The sequence below is a fragment of the Triturus cristatus genome, chromosome 10 (genome assembly GCF_964204655.1).
Source record: "Triturus cristatus chromosome 10, aTriCri1.1, whole genome shotgun sequence".
NCBI classification, from domain to species: Eukaryota; Metazoa; Chordata; class Amphibia; order Caudata; family Salamandridae; genus Triturus; species Triturus cristatus.
In genome coordinates this window covers 926958965-926984040 of record NC_140593.1, presented here as the reverse complement: position 1 = coordinate 926984040, position 25076 = coordinate 926958965, and the positions used below count along the sequence as shown (strand labels likewise).

Sequence of the window (25076 nt, the reverse complement as noted above, 5' to 3'; positions counted from 1 at the left end):
TTCTTGCGAGTGGCAGGCCAATGACCTTACATTCAAAAGAAATATTTTAAGAGGTGAACAGATATCAGAGGCCCGTACGGGACCAGTAATGCGAGCTCTAGGGGCTTTAGGTTGAAAGAACAGGATGGGTTGTGGTGCCGGAAGAGTGAAGGAACAAATAGGGCACTGATAAGGACCACAAAGAGGATCCAAGGTACCATGGCGGCAGCCACTTACCCCGCGGCGCAACGCGCGTAGATCTTCAGAAGATAACATCCTGAAATGGCAAAGAGCCCTGCCAGGCCCTGCCTAGCGCGGACGAGCGCAGACGGGCAGGACTCTGGCTGGACTCAGGCGCGATGAAGGCGCTCCGCTGCGCGTCACCGCTGCGCGTCACCGCTGCGCGGCCGATAGAAGGCTCAAGTAGGCTCAGCAGGCCGAAATCTCGCGAGAATGCGCGAGAGTACCCGAGCCCGATCCAAGATGGCGCTAAAATACGTCCCCGGTACCCCGTGATCCCGAACCCGCCAAAGGCGGTGGTAGTGGTCCCCAAGGGGGGTTTTAAAGTGCAGAATGAGGCCAGGGGGGTCGCTGCAGATAAAAACAAGGTAAATTAACATAAATAAAAGTAAATACAAAAACGGGTTATTTAAAAGTTATTGAGCAAGCAAAAAGCGCAGCTAGCGCTAGCGAGGTCGGTGTAAAGTGGTCACCTTCTCCAGGTGTTACAAATGCATCAATTGTAATCATGTTAAAAAATGTCAGCGGACACTAAGTTTGTGATTGTGAAACAGCTGTTGTGAATGAAACAAGGAACCAGAAAATTCCTGTGAGAAAGAGTCTACTTATGAATGAGCATAAACCACAGTGAAGTGGGTAAATAAGAGAGAAGTTATAAACGAAACGATTGGTGGTGTTGAGTAGCGACCAAGCCATACATGATTAAACTTTGCTGTAGAATCTAAATTGCAGGTTCCTTCCTAAAATCCTCAAGTCAGAATTGTGCTGAACAGAAAAAAACAAAGGGGATCTGATTCATTACAAAAAACGGTGCTGAAGTGTCAAAGGAAACGAGTCGGAGTGAAACTGAGGGTCACAGTGAAGACAAACCAACAGTGCTCAAATGCAGTACCAAGAAAAGATGTTAAAGTGTTTAAAAGGAACAAATTCGAGTGAGGCTGCGAGTCGCGGTAAACTAGGGTAATGGAACATGCCTTACCAGTGTCGATAAATTGTGAGTTTCACGGGTTGCGCCTCGCTGAACAGTTTGTTACTGGTGCAACTGGAAGCATTTAAAGCGATTTGATGGGTGTGTTCAAAACCATGGTGATTGGAAATCAAACACAGACTCATGCAGGAAAGGGTACATGTGTTGAGTGATTGTGACCACCATCTCACAGTGGGGAAGTGTGCAAGAAACATTCCGGTTGTTGAGGGCAGCGTTCTAAAGATAAGAGACCTGTGGTAGGCTGGTAAAGGGGAAGCATGCAATTTCTTTAAAAAGTTTGGGTTGTCAAGGCATAAGAATCCTATAATAAACTAATAAAAGGTTGGTGAAAACCCTGTGAAACGGGTGAAAACACAAAACAATTCAAATGATATTGCATATTAAGAATAAAACAGTTAAAAGATAGTGGAGTAATGCAGTGGTTGTACGTGGTACACCACTCTTAGCATATGCAGGCTGCACAAAATACAAGGCTGCACAAAATAACAAAAATCACAAAAAAATGTCACTTGTGTATGCAGGTGGACAATGTCCTGGTTCAAATTGCATTCATGTAACAGTCGTCTTAAGGTCTGAACAGTGGAAACGTGATGATATAAAGTGTCCAATCACAGAAAGCAGCTATTTTCCATCCAGTCATTCAGCTCGTTCGGACACAGGGTGTCCAATAATCTGATCCAATGTATTTCTCTCTGTAAGAGAAGTTTGGTAATGGTGACACCCTCACATGGTGCCACCGTCTCAAGGACCAAGAAATGCACTGTGGTTTATTCTCATTCATAAGTAGACTCTTTCTCACTGGAGATTTCTGGTTCCTTGTTTCATCCACAACAGCCGTTTCACATTCACAACCTTAATGTCCACTGACATTTTTTCACATGATTACAATTGAAGCATTTATAAAACAGATGTAAAGGTCACCACCATAACTGCTTGGCGACCCAGACTTTTTCTCGCTTCATTTGTTCAGGCGCTCAATTTTACCCTGATTAAGGACTGCCACAAGCCTAAAATGCATCGGGACTAACAATTTAGAGTACAACTTATTCGCTTCTCTAGAAACTTTATAACACAGATACCATGTGGATTAAACATACATAAAAAGGAATTTATGAAAGTCCAATAAATTCAATCTTTGGGAAATCTGATCACCTTGTCTTACATTTGATTGAATATGGATGAGTCCAACTATTGGATACTACGCTGTGCACTAAGGGGATGCCACCACTGGAGTGGCGCTAACTACATACTTCAAACAACACTCGTGGACCGGTGAGCAATACCCGATTTTCACGCATTACGCTCTTGAATCCTTATAATTGAACATTGGAACTGCTCCCTGAAATCAGGTGTGCATGTACCACCATCCTACCATTATAGATTAAGCCACCACTAGAGTGCCAAAAAGATAAAGCCATGAAGTTCTTGATCACCCTTGGCAAGTTCCACTCAATCCCTCACCAAAGTGGTCTTCTCAACTGAAGGTAGAGGATCCCTCCTGCACCAATATGACTAGGTTCATGGTAATTATTTATTCAGATCAAGGAGGGAGGTAGAAGGAGCTCTGATCCATTCAGCTTCCTATTAGTCAGTCAAAATCAAAGGGGAATGGATCACTTGTACCTGCAACCAGGGTCCACTGTGTTCTATCCGTCAGTACTTAAAAAACCCTCATTCACGCAGGCAGGTCGTGTGGCGGTTTATCTTGATTCTCCGCCTGTATCAAATACGTGACAGGGTCTCTTTTTGTATGCTTCCTCCATCTGGAGTGAACCACTGGTTTTTACAGTAGTGATCAGTAATAAGTGGTGAGTGAAAGGTGCTCAAATGAAGTGCGTTATTTAAAAAGTGATCCTCATACTACCTAGAAATAAATGTTATTTCGTTTGGTGTATGGGGAGACTATATAAAAGTAAGGTTCATGCAGGGACGAACTGTTTATGAGTCTACTGCACTATAGTAGTCCAATCCAATGGTTGACATGTTTTAGCCCCTTTGGGTGCCCCTAACGGGTCGGGGGGCTTTCTTCAGGACCTAAAAACAATATATGAATTGGGTATTTTCCAATGGAATTAGTCGGAGTATGATTACTCTGAACTTAAGGTCAATAGTACCTACAGTGAAAAAAGAGAAGAGACAAACAGGCAGTGCTGATAATGAGTGCGAGTTAAAAAATGTAAAACAGTTTAAAAAAAAATTAATAGGTCTCATGATGATGTTCACCTTTGTTCAACTTCAACATGTTTAATGAGAGATAAGCAAATAGGAGAAAATGGCAATTCCTCATACACTGTATTTCCTAATGAAAGAAGTGATTCACGGTCTATTACAGTAGGTAAAGGCAAACGGGTTGTCCTCTAGCTGTGTGGTAGCGACTCATATAGATATGCACATAAAACTGATGATGTATATGACAAGTAATTCAGAGTACTGTGCTCAGTTAATTTTGGTGTTGTCATCTGCGCAGCGTTTCTCTGGCCCAAGTTGATTGTAATGGTGCTATTATTGCGTTACTAAGGGTGGTGCATTTTAGGTCAATCAATTTGTTTGTAGTAACTGTATATCGCTATCTTAGTTGGCACGCTTGGCTGAAGTAGGGTATATGCCGCTCTTTGTATATCGGTGAAGATCGTTACGCGCCCTCTGTGTTACCAGTGTCTTGTGATCTACACAAACTGCTTCCTGCAGAGTTGTGTGTGTATCATGAAACCACATGGTTGTGATATTCAAGAGAAACAAAATTACTCCGCTGATAGTGGCGAAGTTGTCTTTAGGTTACAGCGCGTGTGTGGTAGACGGCAAAAAGTCAGTTTTAGACAGAAAGTGGTTTTAAGGTCAAGCGCAAGTGTGCTGTGCGCGGATGGTCGTTGGCCCAGAGTGTGTGTGGTAGGTGTGAATCTAATGACTTACAGTTAAACGCATGTGCTCTGTGCACGTGTGGTAGCGGTACAGAGCGCGGTGAAAAAAGTTCCAATTTGCATACCTTGAGAAGTCCTAATAGGGCTTCAACGGGTGGCTGACAGCGAAAAATCCTGCTGTTGGGTTTTAAACAAAGTTGTCAGTTAGCGGTAGCGATTGTAGTACGTTACGTGTCTTCAGCGGTGGAGTCCATCGGTGTTCGTACCTCTTCTGCAGGTTGCACATCTTGTGCTGGGGCTGGTTTCAGTGTCCCGGTGGCGCGAGAACTCACAAGTGGCCATTATGTTACATAATCCGTAGTAACAAGTGAAAAAAGACTCACTGGAGTCTAAGCTACAGATTAGTGGTGAAAAAAGACTCCGATACTAGGAGTTGTTACTCGAAAATGGTGGTGCTGTTACAAAAGTGACGTTGAGTTTAAATTCTTCATAATATTCAATTAATAATTATGTGCAATAATTACTAAAATTTAAACTAAGAAAAGGGTGGTTTTCAGTAATTATTACAGCACCCAAGAAAAGGTAGATAGGGATTACTTCATGCTGAGCCAGGGGATGTTATCGTTTAATCCTGATGAGCCTGTCCTTAGACGGTGAACCCATCTCTGCTCTTTTTCAAATAGAATTTTCTCTGCATTTTGGGTTGTCCCAGTTAGTGTCTCAATGACCACCCAGTTTAGGTCGTCGATGGAGTGTTTCTGTTCAATATAGTGTGTGCTCATTTTGGTCATTTCACGTTTGCATTTGACATTACTCCTATGCTCACAGATCCTCTGTTTTATTTTGCGACAGGTCATTCCGATGTACCGGAGGTTGCAAGGACAGGTGATCATGTAGACAACGTGTGTTGAGTTACAGTTGGTATGTTGTCTAATTGTCCATTTGAGCTCTGGTGTCAGTTGTATGCTTTTTATGGTGGTAGTTAATTTGCATAATGAGCACTGTCCGCAGGGGTAGTGACCTGTGACTGGTTGCATGTTCCATAATGTATTGGTGGTTTTGCTCATTTGAGGTTTTTGGGGGCATGTGTGCACAAGGATGTCTTTGATATACCTTGTTCTTCTATTGGCGAACCTTGGTTTCGGCCAATCTAGTGAGCCCGATGTTATTATGCGCCAGTTTTTTTGTTTATTATCTTTTTTACTGCACTGCTTGCTATGCTGTATGTGGTGACACATGCCAAGGTATTCTGTGTGTGAGTTTTAGGAGTTATTTCAAGGAGACTTTCTCGCGGTTGGTTCCTTGCCCTCTTTTGACATTTTGCCACTGTTTTGGCTGGGTAGTCCCTTCTAGATAGTTTTGAGCACAGACCCTTGGCTTGTGTCTTGTATTTTGTTAGCTCGCTGCAATTTCTCTTTAAGCTAAGAAACTGGCTGTAAGGTAGACTGTCTCTAAGTAGGCGCGGGTGGAAGGTGTTGTAAGAAAGGAGGCTGTTTTTAGCGGTTGGTTTGAAAAAGGTCTTTGTTCTTATGGTGTTGTCTTCTATGTAAACTGTAAGGTCTAGGAAGTCCAGTTGTTTTTTGTCAGCAGAATAGGTGAATTTGTGACATTCATCCATTCATGAAAGTTGGGTAGACTGTCTCGGTTGCCTTCCCAGATTACCATGACGTCGTCTATATACCGCTTCCAGAATTGGATCTTTGACAAGTAGGGATTGTTAGCATTCTGTATGAAAGTTTTCTCGAAACTGCTCACGTCCAGGCACACTAGGGGCAAATGTGCTTCCTATGGATATTCCGTGGCATTGTTGGTAAATAGTTCCGTTGTACTCGAAGTAGTTTTCTGTAAGAGCGAGTTTGCAACATTCCAGGATAAAGTGTCTGGGTGTTTGGTGAGCCCAATTATGTTCAAAGAGCAGCTCTTCCAGTGTTTCCATTGTTTTCTGTTGGGACAAGCTGGTATATAAGCTCTCTATGTAAAATCCGACTAGGAGCATGGTGTTGTTTGAGAAAGTTTATTCCTTCAGGAGATTGAGTAGGTCACGAGTGTCCTTCAGATAGGTTGGTGTTTTTTGTACCATGGGTCTCAGGTATTGGTCAGCGAATTGGCAAAGTGGTTCGAGGACCGACCCTATGCCTGACACAATAGGACGGCCCAGTGGTGGTCTCCTTGCCTTGTGTATTTTTGGGAGCGAATAAAAGTAGGGTACGTTTGGTGAATTTGTCCTCAGAAAGTCAGCCTCATTCTTTGAGATCCATCTGTTGATTTCGGCCTCCTCCACCATGGTTCTGATAGTTTGTTGTAGTCTAGGTGTGGGGTCGGTTTTGATAATCCTATAGAATTTGTCATTGGAAAGGAGTTCAAGGCATTGTTGGTCATAGCCAACTCTGCTCAGAAGGACGATCCCTCCGCCTTTGTCGGCGGGTATAATTACGAGTTCCTTATTTTGTCTCAATTCATCCAAGGCTTGTTTCTCAGCCCTGGTGGTGTTCATGAATGTTTTTTTGGTTTGTTTCTTGATATCTCCAGCTTCTTTCATGACAGCCTATTCAAAGGTTTGGATTTCAATTGGGATCTGATGATTCAATGGAAAAAAGGTGGATCTAGGTCGTAGTGAAGTGTCACCGTCTGTTGTGCTGTCCTCTTTCCCATTGAAGAAGGCCTTTAGTTTTAGCTTCCTGCAGAATTCTGCAACCTCACATTGTAATTCGAAGACGTCGAGTGTTGGTGTTGGTACAAAACCTAAACCTTTGTTTAGGACATTCTCTTGTTCTTCGGTCAGAGTCATGTCTGTCAAGTTGATCACAAGCGGGTTGTGCTTGTTCCTGGTTTTTCTTTCGACATGCCTGACATGCTCCTGGTAAGGACTTGTCTCTCCTGGTCTGTCCAGGTGACTCCTTTTCTTTGTCCTCTTTGGTTCGGTTGGCCTCTCCCTAAAAAAGGCGGTTTTTGCATATATTTGTTAGAAAAGGAGAGGATTTGGGGCAAAGCACAACCGCACCTATCCCTAGTGAGATTATTTAAATAGATGGTGCTAATGACCGGAGATCCAAAGCCTCTAAATCTCCTGAAGCTACACACTTCAAACAACCAAAGCAAAATTTAATGGTCCAGCACCCAAAAAGCAACAGATATTAGACATTTGTTCATGACATAAATAAATGTCGACAGTTCGTCTTTCAAGAAATGGATTTTCAGCAGAAACGATTCTTTTCTTTTTTTGATCCTTTATTCAGAAATTTTCTTTCAACATGTTAAAACAGACCATAGCCAACGCGTTTCATCCTCACGGACTTCTTCAGGGCTATAAACAATACATACATATACATAAAATTAATATACATTATTTACACAAAGTTTCTCATTTTATATTACACTATATACAATTCAAACAATCATAACATATGATTAAGAAAAATGACTTTAACAATTCTTTTAACATGAAAGAATAAAGCAAAAGTACTCAAAATTCGTTATTTCCTTCTGCCCATTTTTCAATACATCTACTATGGGATCATAATCACTCTGCTGAATTCCAAATTACAAGAGAGGAACAATTATATATACTATTCCTAGAGTATTTCATTTATTCAAGATTCCATGTACGTTTCACATCAACACATACTCTCATATTAGAGCAACTCAACAACCTTGGCTAGAGTAGTGAAAAAGTGGTATCAATTCCAACAGGCTTACCATAAAATAATAGCTTTGTTTTTCTGTGGTCTGTGCTCTTTCCTTACGATTGTAGGTAGTCTATTTGTTGTGTGCGTTTTTACAATATCTAAAAAAAGATATTATTTTTTATTTCACATTTTATATAAAAGAATTTCTTTAGATCTTATAAGGTGCGAAAGTATGTATACAAGCTTCGTGGTGTTATCCACAAACAGATAATAAGGTTAGGATACGGGGATTTATGCTATTTCTTACTTTCCAAATTTCCAATTTCAATTACTTTGCATATCCCTACCTGACAGAGTGCTCTGGCGATTGAAAAACCAGTTCCTTATATTTTTCCAGTTTGTTGGATTAGTCAGTATCCGCCATTCCTCAGTCAGAGAGTATCTATCCAAGAGTAAATAACAAAGGTCTGTTGCTATTCCATCCGTGGTAACCATATACCCTGATTACACATATACCACTTTATTTCTCCCTAGTTTTCCCCTTCTTTTTATGTCTCCTTTCTATTTAATGAAAACATGCTACTGCGTTATTATCTCAGTTTGGATATAATGTTAATCCAAAACTGGGTATAATTAAATTTTTGTCCCAATTACTTATATGGATCTAAATTAAACATGCTCATATCACAAAAATATTTTAGCTAAAGCCATTCTTTATATGAATCTAATATGAACATGCTCACAAGGCTGTAGGAATTTAAAACTAACACAACTCTCAATTCCAAGGTGGGTATATTTTCCTCAATTTTATTTCCCAAAATTATTTTGGCTGAGAAAATGTAAAAAATAAAAAAATATAAATATAAAAACACAAACAAGTTCCCTTGTATTCCAGTAATTCCCCATTAGTCTTAATTTCCCTGGTATTTAGTTACTTCCTCATTGATTCCAATATTTTTATCCATAGGCTTACCTTTCCGTTTTTTGTCTGCCGGCTACTCGCGTGGCGTCATTGTTACCAAAAGAAGTGTGAGTATCCAGTTTAAATACCCCGCTCTAATCGAGATGCACAGCACCTGTGTTAGATCGCCGCCTCGTTCATTAGCTATTTCTAGTTTTGGGCGCCATGTTTGAATAGGTAATTTAACATATTTTCTCCTCGTTGTTAGACCTAAGAGGATCTTTTTCGTCATTCAATTACTTTATCTATTGCACTCTTGCGCAAATGTATTTATATCCACTTCCTATTTTTAAACCGAGAAATATGCCGGCACCTTTATTCAGTTATCGCATCTTCCTATAACGATTTAAATTTCGGTCGCCATCTTAGAATGGGTTTTAGTATATGATAATCAACTCAACCCAGCTTGAATCCCAGCTTTAATCGGAATTCAATGCACCTCGCCGCCTCGTTCATTAGCTATTTCTAGTTTTAGGCGCCATGTTTGAATAGGTAATTTACCATATTCTATCCTCGTTGTTTTACCTAAGAAGATCTCTTTCGTCATTTAAATAATTTTAATTCATTAGCTATTTCTAGTTTTGGGCGCCATGTTTGAATAGGTAATTTAACATATTTTCTCCTCGTTGTTAGACCTAAGAGGATCTTTTTTGTCATTCAATTACTTTATCTATTGCACACTTGCGCAAATGTATTTATATCCACTTCCTATTTTTAAACCGAGAAATATGCCGGCACCTTTATTCAGTTATCGCATCTTCCTATAACGATTTTAAATTTCGGTCGCCATCTTAGAATGGGTTTTAGTATATGATAATCAACTCAACCCAGCTTGAATCCCAGCTTTAATCGGAATTCAATGCACCTCGCCACCTCGTTCATTAGCTATTTCTAGTTTTAGGCGCCATGTTTGAATAGGTAATTTACCATATTCTATCCTCGTTGTTTTACCTAAGAAGATCTCTTTCGTCATTTAAATAATTTATCTAGTGCACTCTTGCGCAAATGTATTTTATCCACTTTCTATTTTTAAACCGAGAAATATGCCGGCACCTTTATTCAGTTATCGCATCGTCCTTTAACGGTTTTAAATTTTGGTCGCCATCTTAGAATGGGTTTAAGTAAATGATAATCAACTTATCCCAGCTTTAATCGGAATTCTATGCATCTCTGTTAGATCGTCGCCTTGTTCATTAGCTAATCGTAACATTGGTCGCTATTTTAGAATAGATACTTAACATGTTTCATTCTCGTATTATTATTAAGTAAAAGTTCTTTTTGGCGATTTCTAATTTCGGTCGCCATCTTAGAATGGGTGTTGTGCCATAAATTGTTCGCGTTTCTTTTACTTAAGAGCCTAATTATACTCTAATACCTGGTGAACTTTGTTAATTCGGGATTTTATTTTATATTTTATACCTTTGAAGATGCACACCGCTTTTCACATTATGAGGGTTTGGTGTATTGCCATCAATCCTACATTGTGCTCCCAATGACATGCTCCCTATATAGCAACTGACGAGTATTCCCTGAATTACTTTGTCTAGTTATGTAATACGTACTTAGATCCCTTTAGAGGATTCATCATAAAAATTTTTTTTTCCTTCCTTTCCTTTCTATTTAGATTCAGCCATCTTTGTATAGTATTCTATATAATGATGCCACCATCACATGGGGAATGAAGGCATTTGTTTATATTCCAATTCACCCCCATGCGTGGCATTATACCACAGGTAGTTCTTAATGATCTTTTTTAGAGAAAAGACATAGGGTTAAAGGGGGCCAGTTTCTTAAAGAGTACATACCCCTTATATATGTGTCAATCATCATCCGTACAGGATTTATTTAAAGATGGGACTAATCACCTGTCATCATTTTAGGGCATTCAGACTCACAAGAAATGGTAAAGTTCATCATTTGTATTTAGACCCAGAGCTACAGTTCTTAAGCGGCAAATCCAACCAGCCTCTGCTCTTCTAAGAATCGATTCTCTATTCCCACCCCTCTCCGGTATTTTTATGTGTTCCAATGCATGGAACCATATATCTGTTTTAGATGGGTGATGTTCATGGATGTGTATTGCTACTGGATAACGCTCATCCTTGTTTTTTATGGCCCTTATGTGCTCCTGGATCCTGATTTTTAAATTTCTAATACTGCTGCCTATATAGATTTTATTACAAGCACATCCAAGGGCATAGACTGTGTAAGTTGAATTGCAATTAATAAAAGTATTAATTGTATAGCCTTTTTGAGTGTTGTACCGGAAATCTGTTTTTTTGTTGCATCCAAATTTACATACACTGCACGAACCACATGTAAAGAACCCTGATGGTTTACAAGGAAGCCATGTGATTGGTCTTGGGTCGGTTTTTTTAATGTAACTTGGACAGAGAATCTTTTTCAATGTTTCACCTTTTTTATAAACCACTCTCGGTTTTTTAGGTACACTTCCAGGTGGCATTTGTTCATTGGCAATTAAATGCCAATTTTTTCGTAGGATGTTATATACATGATCACTGTAAGCATTATACTTGGTTATAAACAGAATTTCTTCCGTTTTTACCCCTATATTTGCTTTTTGTTGACTTGATGTTAGAGTAGTTTTGCGATCTATTTTTAATGCCCTTGATTCTGCTTGTTTCAGACATTTTTCTGTATATCCCCTATTTCTGAATTTATGTTTGATGTCATTAATGCTTTTTGTGAAATTGCTTTCCTCACTACACGCACGTCGTGCTCTAATCATTTCCCCGAAGGGTATGGCATTGATAGTGGACCTGGGGTGTGAACTTTCAGCATGCAGGATACTATTGCATGCAGTTGGTTTAGCAAACATTTTACTTTGTATTTGATTGTTTGCCACATATAGATTTAAGTCGAGAAAGTCAATAGAATCTCTAGAGTAAGTGATGGTCATTTTTATATTAAATCTATTTTGATTTAGGTATCTATGGTAATCCATTAGGTCTTCCACTCCTCCATTCCATATTAGGAGCACATCGTCTATGTATCTCCCATAAAAAATGATATTATTGCTCCAATTTTTTGAGCCTTGTCCCCAGGCGTGCTCCGTCTCATACAGACCCATAAAAAGGTTCGCATAAGACGGAGCAAACCTGGATCCCATGGCCGTGCCCTGCTTTTGTAGAAACCATTTTTCACCATGCATAAATGCATTCATACTGAGAATCATGCGAGTCATTTCAAGGAGCATGAGAGTATGCTCCAGGTGACAAGCATTACGTTTGTAAAGGAAGTGTTTTAGAGCTTCAAGTCCAACATCAGTTTTTATGCATGTATATAGACTCTCAACGTCTAAGGATACAAATAGAAGATCATTACTGTCCCAGACAAAATCCTCCAGCTTACAAAGGACATCCCTACTATCCTTAAGATACGATGGCAGATTCTTAACAAAGGGTTGCAAAAACCCATCTACATATTCAGAGAGGTGCTCGGTTGGTCCCCCATTGCCCGAGATAATAGGTCTTCCTGGGGGAAATCCCCCCCCTCCTTTATGAATTTTCGGGAGAATGTAGATGCATGGTTTCCTAGAATCCTGTGCTAGTAGGTATTTATATTCTTTATCAGACAAAAGACATGATTCATGCCAGTCGCGTAGACTAGCATTGATATTTTGTTCAATCAGTTTCGTTGGATCCTCCTTAAGTTGTGTGTAACATTCGCTATTTCCCAATTGTCTGTCAATTTCACCCAAGTAATCACATCTATTCATCACCACAATGTTTCCTCCCTTATCGGCTTCCCTTATAACTATTTCTGGATCTTCCCTTAGTGATGTTAGCAATTCCCTTTCTCTTTTAGTTATATTGTATTTGTGTTTACAATGGGCATTTCCAGTGTGTTTATCCTCCAACTGATGTAACTGTTGTGTGACCCTATTGTAGAACTCATCAATGTGGGTGTCCTGTGTTCTGGGTGGTTGAAATCTTGATCTATCTTTTAAACCACTATCTATTGAAGTGTCCTCAAAGATTTCTAACATACTTGCAGTATCCATAATATCAATGTTATCATCATCATTATCAAGAGTGGCCAAAAGATGTGTAGCATTAAGATCTGCAATGGTTAGTGAGGAAACATTTGGATGGTCAGACAATACATTTCGCATACAAGGTCGATTTTCAAAGAACTTTTTTAATCTCAATTTTCTTACAAATTTGAAGAGATCAATGTGGACATCAACAAAATCACATGAGTTCGTAACACAAAAGCTCAATCCTTTACGTAGGATGTCCTTTTCACAATTGGTCAAAGTTCTTCCTGACAAGTTTACAATATTCAATTCATTTGCGATTCGATTATTGCCGGCACCTTTATTCAGTTATCGCATCTTCCTATAACGATTTTAAATTTCGGTCGCCATCTTAGAATGGGTTTTAGTATATGATAATCAACTCAACCCAGCTTGAATCCCAGCTTTAATCGGAATTCAATGCACCTCGCCACCTCGTTCATTAGCTATTTCTAGTTTTAGGCGCCATGTTTGAATAGGTAATTTACCATATTCTATCCTCGTTGTTTTACCTAAGAAGATCTCTTTCGTCATTTAAATAATTTATCTAGTGCACTCTTGCGCAAATGTATTTTATCCACTTTCTATTTTTAAACCGAGAAATATGCCGGCACCTTTATTCAGTTATCGCATCGTCCTTTAACGGTTTTAAATTTTGGTCGCCATCTTAGAATGGGTTTAAGTAAATGATAATCAACTTATCCCAGCTTTAATCGGAATTCTATGCATCTCTGTTAGATCGTCGCCTTGTTCATTAGCTAATCGTAACATTGGTCGCTATTTTAGAATAGATACTTAACATGTTTCATTCTCGTATTATTATTAAGTAAAAGTTCTTTTTGGCGATTTCTAATTTCGGTCGCCATCTTAGAATGGGTGTTGTGCCATAAATTGTTCGCGTTTATGTATATGTATGTATTGTTTATAGCCCTGAAGAAGTCCGTGAGGATGAAACGCGTTGGCTATGGTCTGTTTTAACATGTTGAAAGAAAATTTCTGAATAAAGGATCAAAAAAAGAAAAGAATCGTTTCTGCTGAAAATCCATTTCTTGAAAGACGAACTGTCGACATTTATTTATGTCATGAACAAATGTCTAATATCTGTTGCTTTTTGGGTGCTGGACCATTAAATTTTGCTTTGGTTTTTGCATATATGGTCCCATGAATGGTCCCATTGGTGGTGGTCCTGCAGTATATGAGTTCATCCACCGTGATAATTCGGTGTGAAAGGTTGGAAGGGAGGTGGTTGTTGATCCCCATATTGTGGGTTGCGCCATGTGTTGGGTCTGCGGCGCTGTTGGCGTCTGTTCATTCCTCTATTTCTCCTTGGTTGTCTTGTCTCGTTACCACTCCATTCTGAGTTATCCGTTGACTTGCCACTGGTGTCATTATCTGTTGAGTATTCAGGTGTTTCGTAATCATCCTTACTGTAAGGGTGCATTTTCTCCATGGAGAAACGTTTGAGGTCTTTGCCCAATTTCTGTATCTTGTTTTGGTTATGTATTCTTTTGTCTCATTTCACGGTTGATTTCCTCTAATCTTTTCTTATAGACAGTTATATGCACCATACTCTTCAGCTTTGCCTCACTCAGTTGTATTTTGATTGTCAGGGCTTCTGTTAGTCTGGTTGCTGTCTTTATAATTAGAACTATGTAGTCTCTAGTACACTTCCAAGAAATGGCAGACCAATCTTTTCGGAATGCTAAATCATGGAGGAAGATGCGTGGAGCATTGTGTACCCAGAGGCCACTGGGTGCTGCATTCGCACAAAAGGAATTCAGTCATGATTACGCCATGAATAGCGGTTCTTACTTGTTCTTTCTTAGTCTCTGACAGGTCTTCCCAGTCAATATTTTGTGCTAGAGTTTGGGTTAAGTCGCTATCCTGTAGTAGTGATGGTAAAGAAAGAATTGCATTGATCTCATCTATTGAGTAACTCAGACCTATGTTCTCAGCCATTATCAATCCTTTTTTTTTGCCAAACCAATTTGGTGGCTTTTTGGAGCGGGATCTCCAGAAGGGATATCGAAATTCCAAGTTGGAAAAGGCTCCCACAGCTGCACGCTGCTAAATGTATTCAGATCAAGGAAGGAGGGAGGTAGAAGGAGCTCTGATCCATTCAGCTTCCTATTAGTCAGTCTAAATCAAAGGAGAATGGATCACTTGTACCTGCAACCAGGGTCCACTGTGTTTTATCTGTCAGTACTTAAAAAACCCTCATTCACGTAGGCAGGTCGTGTGGTGGTTTATCTTGATTCTACGCCTGTATCAAATACGTGACAGCATCATCATTGGGTCCCTTTTTGTATGCTTCCTCCACCTGGAGGGAACCATTGTTTTTTACAGTAGTGATCTAAAAATAAATTTTATTCCGTTTGGTGTATGGGGAGACTATATAAAAGTAAGGTTTGTGCAGGGAGGACGGGTTTATGAGTCTACTGCACTATAGTAGTCCAATCCAATGGTCTACATGTTTCAGCCCCTTTGGGTGCCCCTAAGGAGTCGGGGGGCTTTCTTCAGGACCTAAAAAACAATATAGGAATTGGGTATTTTCCAAATCCAGAATGGAATTAGTCGGAGTATGATTACTCTGAACTTAAGGTCAATAGTACCTAGAGTGAAAAAAGAGAAGAGACAAACAGGCAGTGCTGATAATGAGTGCGAGTTAAAAAATTTGTTTGATAGATTCATGGTAAACCGTCTACCAGAATAAAATTAAGCGAGAGCAGCTCCAAAACATATGTTCCCAGGTTTCTGTATCTAACTTGCCACAAGTAAAGATTGGGGAGGTTTCTCCAGACATCTTATTTGAGCATTCAAGAGTGAAATAAAATTAGAAAAGAAAACTATCATTGGAATTACCAATAGGTCTTGCCTTTGGGACCTTATAAGTGTTTAGCCAGAACTGTCGGCCTTGCCAGTACATTTAAGTTATTCATCTGCCAGTCCAAATGAAACAAAAAGTTTAAGCACCGCTTATGCAAGGCTCTTTCCCCAATTACACCACAGCACGCAAGGCGCTTAGAGGACTCACCCTCACACCACAGGATAATCAGAGCCCGGTTGTCCTGTGGTGTGAGATGTAGGGTTTCAATCAGTAGCTTAACAGAAATTGAGAGGGCCTCAACTGCAAAGAACATAGAGGGGGGCCCAGGCAGGAGCTCTCAGGCCTCGGACCCGCCACTAGTACATAGTGCCAGAAGGGGCCCCTGAACCTCAGGACTCCCGCACCGCGGGGCCACGGGGGCTATTGTTACGCCACTGCTTTCAATTATCAGCGCCATTAGTCAGAGACTAAAAGTGCTTCTTACTTCATGGCCTTAGCAGTACATTTTGGTCAATATTTGGTGCCGACAAGATAATCCCTCTCCTACTACTCATATGGAGAAGGAGATTATGTAACATCAGTTAGGCAGTGCCTCCAAGGAGGCTTTGTGCTTAGGACTCCGACATCAACATTGATTATGTGTTCCATGAGGGGAACTGTGGAAAATTGAGTGCCATCTCTGGAAAAACAAACTATACATAACTGGTCTTCTGCACTCAGCAAGTAGAAATGGCATAACTAAACTACAATCCAAAGACTGTTCTACTGCAAAAGTGGGGATATATCTTAATTTTAACTCATCTGCAAGGAAAAAACAATGGTATGTTACTTGAAAGTACATCTACATGTGTGCACTGTGGCTCACAGTAGGAGCTCTGAATAGAAAACACATTCTTATAGTCTCATAAATGACAAAGCCAAGCTATCCATGGTCTTGCACTTTGAATATCAGTGTATGCTGTGTAAATCCTCTAAGTGAATTCAAACCTCAAAGCTTAAGAGAATGCTCATGTTCCTGATTATAAAGACAAGGGCCTTTGGTGCCAGGCCAAAAAGCTCGCTTTTGAAGACTTTTTCTCACATACCCATAGTTAAAATCCAGGGAATCTAAACTGTGGTAACCCGATCCTCTTGACTAGCATGCATGTTGTGTGATCCTTGATGATTTAAAGGTTGAGCTTGGAGTCCCTTGGCAAGGGCACAGGTGGAGTCAATCTTTGAATATCGATGTGAATATTGAACTGATCTCAATGGACAGAGGTTTAGCAGTTTTGAAAACTGGCAAATCCTTTACAAAAACAAAGCTGAATATTTGCAGCTCTTCGCAATCGTGGCTTAGCACATTAGTTCTCTCTTAAGAGACTACAGAAGTCTGGGAAGAAGGACCTCTGAACACCTAGGTCCAATTCACAAACTGCATTTTGTAGTACGTCAAGTAGTACTATAATAATACCACTTCCTTACTACAAAATGTAATTCACAAATCCTTATTGTATCGGTGCGGAGGTCTCTGACGAAATAAGAGAGGGACAAAGGGGGGTGGGTGGTAAATGGTTTGGAGTGACATGCTAATGGAAAACACACACCCAAAAAAAGAGAAAGGCAAATGAAATTCATAAATTATACTTCTAAAGTTACTACAGCACCAAAGGTAACAACGCATCTAAATGTACTGCAATCCAGCCTGGGGTAAGTAGCCACACATTTTCAGCCTCTGGTACATCAACACACTCCCATAGCAAACAATGGAGGCAAGGAATTAAATCCACTTTGGGTCATTCATGACATGTTTCATACAGATCTGTTAACCTGGGGCCAAGAAAAGTGGGAGGCCCAAAAGTGCCCTTTCCCATGTTAATTCCCGTAGGAAGTTTGCTCTTTGATACAAAAAAATGCTTAGCAGAATTACACCAAATTTGCAAATTTACCATGAAGTTAGAACTTCATTATGCAAGTGCCTTTTTTTGTTTGGTGTAAATTCTTTTCAGTTGGCAAGAAATTGGCATTGGGAATTTTCAAAAGTTTATGGATATCTGGATCATTATCAATTCATGGATGTACTCAAATCCAAGTTTAAAAAATATTCATATCTTATTGTGCACAGGCTCATTTTGTATAATAAGCTGTCACTTTACAGAGTTTTTGGAGCCAGCGGTGGCTCCTTTATTAGAGCTTTGGGGACGTTGCTCCCCTATATTTGCCCCCTAACCCTCCAGACACAGGTATCAATGTAAATACAATTTAAATGTTTTTGCCGGTTGCAGTTGCAGTTCCTTTTGGTTCTTTTTGATCACAACACGAGCTGGGTTGCTTGGTGATGAGTGGGTGGGGCTTATACATAAAATAGAGGCTCACGTCGACACACTCACACTTGCGCATGTCAGGTTGGCCGTCTGCCTTTCTGTTAACAGGCCGACATGCGCTAATCATAATCTGGGAATGTCTGTGCATAGTGAAAGGGGGGTGGGCAGCCACAGTCCCCTGCACTCATAATGAGTGCAGGGTTCACCAGCCCGATCCAATCATGACGCTGCTCTCAGCGAGGGAGCAGTGTTGTGATTGGCCTGGACTTGTGGCACTAAATGGCAATTGTACAAGGAGTCTGAGGCAGCAGCATCTCGACTGCTGGGAGACAGAGCTGTTTTTTAACGCTTTGATTTAATTTGCGCAAAAAAAGCACAGAAGAAAGCAGAGTAGCAGTGTATTTTACAGAAGCAGCTGTGCAGCCCTTGAAGCAGCACCAGAGCCAGGGAGATCACCTGTTCTAAAGGTAAGCACCGGCCATGGGCTTCCTTCTCTTGGGGTCATGATCTCTCTCAGAAAGGAGACCCGGGCACAGGGACAGAAAGTGTGCTGGACACCAGCTGTTGGCTCTGTAGGACAGATTTTTAGCCAGTGGCACTGCTGAGAAACGAGTATGTAAAAGAAGTAAGAGGACGAGGAGTTTTGAGTTGAACATGTTTAGGCATGGAGTCGGGCACTGATTGTCACCACTGGGAAGGGAAGAGTGTGCGTCAACGAGGGCAGGAACAAGAGGACGCTTGGGGTGGTCTTGCCTATAAAATGAAACCCCATGCAAGTGGGATGAAGAAGTGAAAATCCATTTTTACAACTGAGAACAACAGCTCATTGAATATGAGTCGATGAGCAGAGAAATGGCAGGTTACAAACAGTGCATGTGTTTGGAGAGCACCTCAATCCAATGTGTTCCTGCCTAAATCAGTAGTACTCTGTGAGAGTGCACAAGTTTGTGTGTCTTCCCAGTGTCTTCCCAGTGTCTGGGCCCAGTCTCCGACTTGTCTGTGCTGTCTCCAAACATGGCTCACAAATAGGCCCCTCTCATTTAGTCCCAAAGTGACGATGAAGAAAGACACGTTTTTACACCTTGTTTTTAAGTCCAGAACCCGGTGGTGCTCATCTGCAGTATGATCCAAGCATACATTTTGTTGAATGATTTCTGCATTGAAAATCAGGTGGGACTCACTGCAAGAATTACACTTTGGTCCTTGGCCTGCTTTACACCTGTGGCGCCAGCTGCTCCTGATCAAGGAGTTGGTGGTATCCGCTTTTTCCAGGGATGTCCAGGCTCAGACCAGCAGCCGCTGCTTAAGTTTAGGAAATTGAGGTGGCTGGTCTGTTTACAGTATTTCTTGACCAGGTACCATCAGTTTCCCTTTCCACTCCCATCCTGAGTGCACTCTGATAAACCGGCATTAGCACCAGGCTAAATATACATATCAGATAGGGGATCCATTACGGAGAAAGCACCTATTGTTCAGTGGACCTGGGTGCCAAGATCACTCTGTCCAGGGTTAAACATTTCTGTGGGTGCTGCCACTTGGGAAAACTGTTAAATGTTCCTGAAGGCGGTGCCGCCTTCGATGACTGGTCTTATGTATATGTTAAATGTTAGTGTGGGTGGTGCCATGTGCCAGTCTGTCATGTGTCCTAAATCTCCTAGCTGGAGAAGCATCCACTGATCTGTGACAACAGTTGTCCTTCCTCGCCACAGAGCACTCATACCGAACTTTTATGCCTCACCACTTTCAAATGTCACCAGCCGCCACTGTATGGAGCCGCATTATCATGTCTCTCGTTTCCATATGCAGTCTATTCAAGTAGCATGCTGAAGTGAGATGAGACTCTCCATGTAAACAGCAAGAATCATTTCTTTCACAAGTTTAGTTTAGAGGAACTCGTTTGCTTGCTCCTCTGCCTTACAACAGTTTTTTGGGATAAACTGGTATTGCTGTTTTATGCAGGCTGTCTGAATATAACTGCAAAGATGTCTCGTATCACATGTGAACTTTCCAGAAAACCCTAGATTTTTAGAAGGCAACATGTTGCTTTCTGGGACATGGAGTTTTGTATTTAGCAATGAAAATCACAGGATGCAAAGTGCTTTTGACTAGAAATGCAGCTCTGGCGTGAAGAGTCACACATGACATGACAGAGTGCCACATGTGAGCAAAGGAGGGTGCAAGAGACCTGCATATTCTATTGGATAAGATACCCCTTTACTTCACATTTTAGGGATTGTGCAAGCCACCTTGACGTTCTGTGACCAATAACGGAACTTGGCCTGCTGCTTAGTGTCTCTATGCGGTTATGGTACACCTTGGTAATGTAATGTAATGTAATGTATGTGTCTTGTAAAGCGCACTGCTGCCCTGAGGCGTCGTGGCGCTGTAGACCGCTGGGGAACCCGTCCTGGCTATCCCTGTGAGATGGTCCCTCCTGGGTATCTCCAAGGTGAAACCAGGCATCCCCGGCGAATGTGGGGGGCCGTTGTGGAGTTGAGGCAAGCTAATGCCCAGAGTTGCCGAGTGTGTTCCTGGTTAGAGTAGGTACCGAGGCGAGAATTATCGAGTCCGTTTTGACCCTGGTCCACAACCCTGCCGCGTCGGGAATTGAACCCTGGTCCCTGGCCGATTCTCTGCTTGCGGATCTGCCGCCTCTAACCAGTGAGCCACACCTCTCCACAACTTGACTGGTGACTTGCAATATCCTTATAAAGTACTAAAGGGAGTATTTTGTCCCATATCTTTCAAGACAAATGGATGTTATAGGTGCAGAATTACTGCAGCAAAACTGTTACTCAGGTTAAAGAGATTTTACTTACTAGCTTTTCACAAGAGCCAGATACTATGTTACACAGAACTAACAGGCTCTGGTGGCAGCAGTGCCATCCTTCAGGTTACACATATCTGTCATGCCTGTGCCTCAGGCAGCAAAAGGAACCCTGAATGTTCAGACATCTTGTCATTTAGATGTTACAGGATGAGGATCTGACAGAAGTGATCACTCTGCCCATCAATCTCTTACAGACTCATGCTTCTGACAGAAGCATTATCTTACATATTACCAAGATTTTATATGACCTTGGAGAGCAAAATTATGCCTCAATCATAAAGATCTCATAGGCAAATGTTTCAGAATTAACATCTCTGTTGTGATCACTCATTCCCTCTAAATTCTCAAAAAGGACCAGACCAGACTCATTTTAACCAAGAGCATCTTTACCAGCATTACTTTGACTTTGTACTCAACAGACCTAACAGATCTAATGTAACATCATCAAAAGACAAAGCCTCAGTTCGCACCACTCTCTCTTGAGTACTGTGAATGCTGTTAAACACCCTTAGATTAATAACTAAGTAAATATTATTCAGGCTCAGGCAACTGTAAGCAAAGTTATGTCCAAGTTTACATAATTTTTGCAAGCTAAGGATATCACAGCTGTCTCACACATTAGACACATCTTAGAGGTTCTGGTTGGTGACAAAGCATTGCACATCACAGGCCCTGCCTACCTGAACAACTACATACATTTCTACCAATCCTCCAGGTACCTCGTTCAGCCAAACATTTACTAGCACACATCCCGAGCATACACAAAAGCAAAGCAGGAGGTCGTTTCTTCTCATACATCACCCCCAAAGCATGGAACGATCTCCCACTTTACATTAGAGCTTCTCCCTCTCTTCTTGAATTCCACAAGAAGCTGAAGACTTCACTCTATGAGTAAGTCCCCATAAGGTTAACCCCACTCACCACCGAAACATCTGGATACCCTCAGGGGTGATAGTAAAAAGATATAGACAACATAACATACTTTTGGTGTCCCAAAATTGAAAAGTTTGTATTGGAGATGAAAAAGTGTGTATTTTCAGAACTCAGAAAACAGGTTTCCCAAAATATATTGAAATTTGATATTTGAGTGAAAAAGCATGCAAAATTACTAATAGTATTACCTTGGTGCAAGGAGCTTTCCAGCTGTAGTTGTCACATATTACACATATAGGGTAATTCCAAAGTAAAAATGGCTTTTTACATTACTGCTGGCAACCCTGCCTGATGAACTGAGGTGATCACTGTTTGGAATCTTGTATGGAATTGGCCAATAATGTAATTTTGTTTCACTGGATGTCTATTTGAACTTCAAGGTATTTTGCATTAAACATGAGTAGGTCTTATTACAAAAAAAGTTGAAGACCTCAAAGCTGTTAAGACTAAGGTTTCAGACACAGACAGAACTATCCATCTGGTTACGGACATCAGTGAACACACAGTCACAATCACCTGGGAAGCAAAGTGATGCCCTCTGGTTAGATGGGTTTTCTGACCATTCCACAAAGTAGTTTCATCATTTAAAAGACCTTGCATGGTTACATGCTCAATCCTGGAACAGCTAAATTATTTTCAAAAATAATTGTTCGGTCATTAAAATGACCATAAAAGCACAGAATAAAATACATACATTCAACAGGCTTAAGAAAATGTTCCAGTTTCATAAAGCATATCTCCTTCTTAATTTGATACCAGCAGCAGTGTGAGTAAGAACAGCACAACAACTTTCCGGAGAAGATAAACATTTAAAAAACATCCTCCTTGGTAACTATAAAATGCTCAGGCTTTAAAATTGTGCATAAAAAGCCGACTCTCAAAGTATGGTATAAAGTGCAATACAGCATAGAGTGCGCAGTAGTTTGAGTGGAAGAAGCATTACATGGACAGCATGGTAAAGATGCAAACCAAGATCCAGGACAAGGAAAAGCAAATAGAAAACGGATTGTGTTTAATCTTAACCTTGTTAAGTAAAATCTGTGTTCGGGATTTACTATACATTTTAAATAGGGCTCCATTCTGGAAGTGGTAGAAATGTATATATAATTCAATACTGAAGACATATCTATATCTCTGACCATTCCAGCCTCCTCTCTATATGAGAGGTATTTTCGATTTACTAAGGCTTTTGCTTGTGGTCCTCAACTATCTGGAGAATCAAAAGTGTTCTTAATTCTAAATTAGACGGAATATTCTTAACATAGGCCAGCCATAGGATGGAGCTATTGTTATTTAAATGTATACAGTCCTTCACATAGACCTAGAGAAGTCGGCCTCAGGGGTACTCCATATCTTAACCCAGAGTAAGAGTGAAGCCATTTTAAGAACATCTTCCAAAAACCCCATACCCAGTTCAAGTAGGAAAATGAAGTTAGAGGTAGATTTGGGGATAGATAGGAGCCTGCAGAGAAATGTATTCTCAGTTGCCGGCAGCCTCTCCAGAGATTCGTAAACCCCCACACCTGCTCCATAGTTTTCTACGGCAAGGCATTTACTCTTATAAAGTTGAGTCATCTCCTTTATAGGCTTGTGGCCCAGCTTTCTTGCAAATTTAAAAATGGAGTCATAGACTGTCCCCATTTTCTGAACTCTTTGATTTATGAGTCTACCCCATGTCAAATCATCTTAACAAAATACCTAGGTAGTTAAAATTGTAGATCTTGGTAATTGATGTTTCCTCTATAAAAAAAGCTTTTTAATTTTGTTTTTTTAGGACCACTAGTTAAAATGAAAGATTTTTGATGGTTCACTTTAAGGTTTAAACTAATCATAAAACGATTTAAAAGGTTTTGCAAACATTAACTGTTTGTGCAATTAAAACGCCGTTGTCTGCATAGAGAAAAACCAGGAATGGATTAGAGCCTATTCTATTGGTTTCATTACTAGAAGAGCCCAGGGCTGTATCCAAAGCACTAATATAAAATAAAAACAAAAGTGGGGCTAAAATGCAGCCCTGCCTTACCCCTCTTGCCACCATTATGAGACTTGTACACTCTCTGTGCTGTGTGAAGAGAACACTGGTAGTCGTACCCCAGTGCATGCGCCTAATAAGGTTCAACAAGGGGGGGGGTTAGAGCCAGGGCTTTAAGTGGGCCGGATCCTGCCGTGCTCAACACCGGCAGTTCTAAAAAGCAGGTGCCCAAACGGGTGCCTATCGGGCTCTCCATTTTTGCCCTCACCATAGGTGTTGGTTTTTTTTCCAACTCTGCAGCACTACCACCCTTTATTGTCTTCAAAGAGCCTGGTTGTAGTTCTTTCACAGTCTCATCATTTTAGAACTGAAGCATTTTCAATATTATATACAATGAATCCATAGTTGTTGCTTTTTTAACTTTTGCAACTAAGAGCCACTGACAAAGCCAATAGTCCTGGCTTGTTGTAGGAATAATGTTACTTGTTGTGTTGTATATCTGGATGCAAAGACAGAAGCAGCCAAATACCAGTCAGGCGGGACACTATGCTAAGTACAGCTTTTTTAGTTTACCTGTTTTTAAGCCACACCCTTAATTACACCGACCATGCCCCTTTGAGAGACCCCCCAGTTTTTTCATCCAACTTAAAGCCCTGGTTAGAGCACAGCAGTAAAAGCATTCTTGACACACACATGGAAGAGGCAGAGCACAGAGAGTACCAGTTCAAGCTCAACTTAAAAAGAACAGACAAAGCGTCGACAGCACTCGTGCAGGACCTAATCACGAAAAAGGCAGCAAAAATACAAGTGTTCCGTTATCACAGAATGGCTCATACAGAACAGGCATAGCTCTGCAGCAGACACATAGGGCAACAGTAAACCCATCTCACTTGGAAATTATATAGAAATTTGATTAAAGTATTTGATGGGTTTTTCTATTTTTGGAAATTTGTGTAGGGCTGGCTTTTGTCTTGTGGCTGCTTCTCAGTGCCAAAAGTATAAATATTTTGGTTACAGATAAAGCTACTGCACTCTACGTCACCAGTGGGGGTAATTGATGGACTACTTTTTTCTTCACACGTCAGCTAGATTACAATTATACTCGCTTAACTGGCCAGCAATAAAACAAAGATACTCACTTCTGAACATCAAGGAACTCCAGCAGCTTTATATCTGAGAATAACCCAAGGTGCACAATGCCCTGCCAGTAGAGGGCGTCCTCACGCTCGTGGTAAACCAAGTACAGCATCGAGAGCTCGGGGTAGAACCGGGGCAATATAAGAGGTAGAATAAAACTGGATGAATTCAAAATGGAGCTGCAAATCAAAAACAAAACAAGTGTACACTTTAACATTTCTCAAACTCTAATAGTTTACTGAAATCCTGGCTAGATAAAAAATATCTGTAGTGAGGTAAAAATGAAACTAATTTAGTTTTTATCATTTAAAAAAAAAAAAATGTGTTGCATGGTTAATCATTAAAACGTATTTTTGATATGGGGATTTATATTGCCCTTCTAC

General features: G+C 40.6%; 1 protein-coding gene across 7 annotated transcripts in view; it reads right to left on the bottom strand.

The window, feature by feature from the left end:
• The window catches only part of ALS2CL (ALS2 C-terminal like), a 573008-nt gene that overhangs the window by 49000 nt on the left and 498932 nt on the right, over positions 1 to 25076 (bottom strand). For all 7 annotated transcript variants that reach the window (XM_085628757.1, XM_085628756.1, XM_085628751.1 and 4 more), the window contains one exon: positions 24696 to 24872. In XM_085628757.1, coding sequence (XP_085484883.1) covers positions 24696 to 24872 — 177 coding nt within the window. The remainder of the gene's footprint in view (positions 1 to 24695; positions 24873 to 25076) is intronic.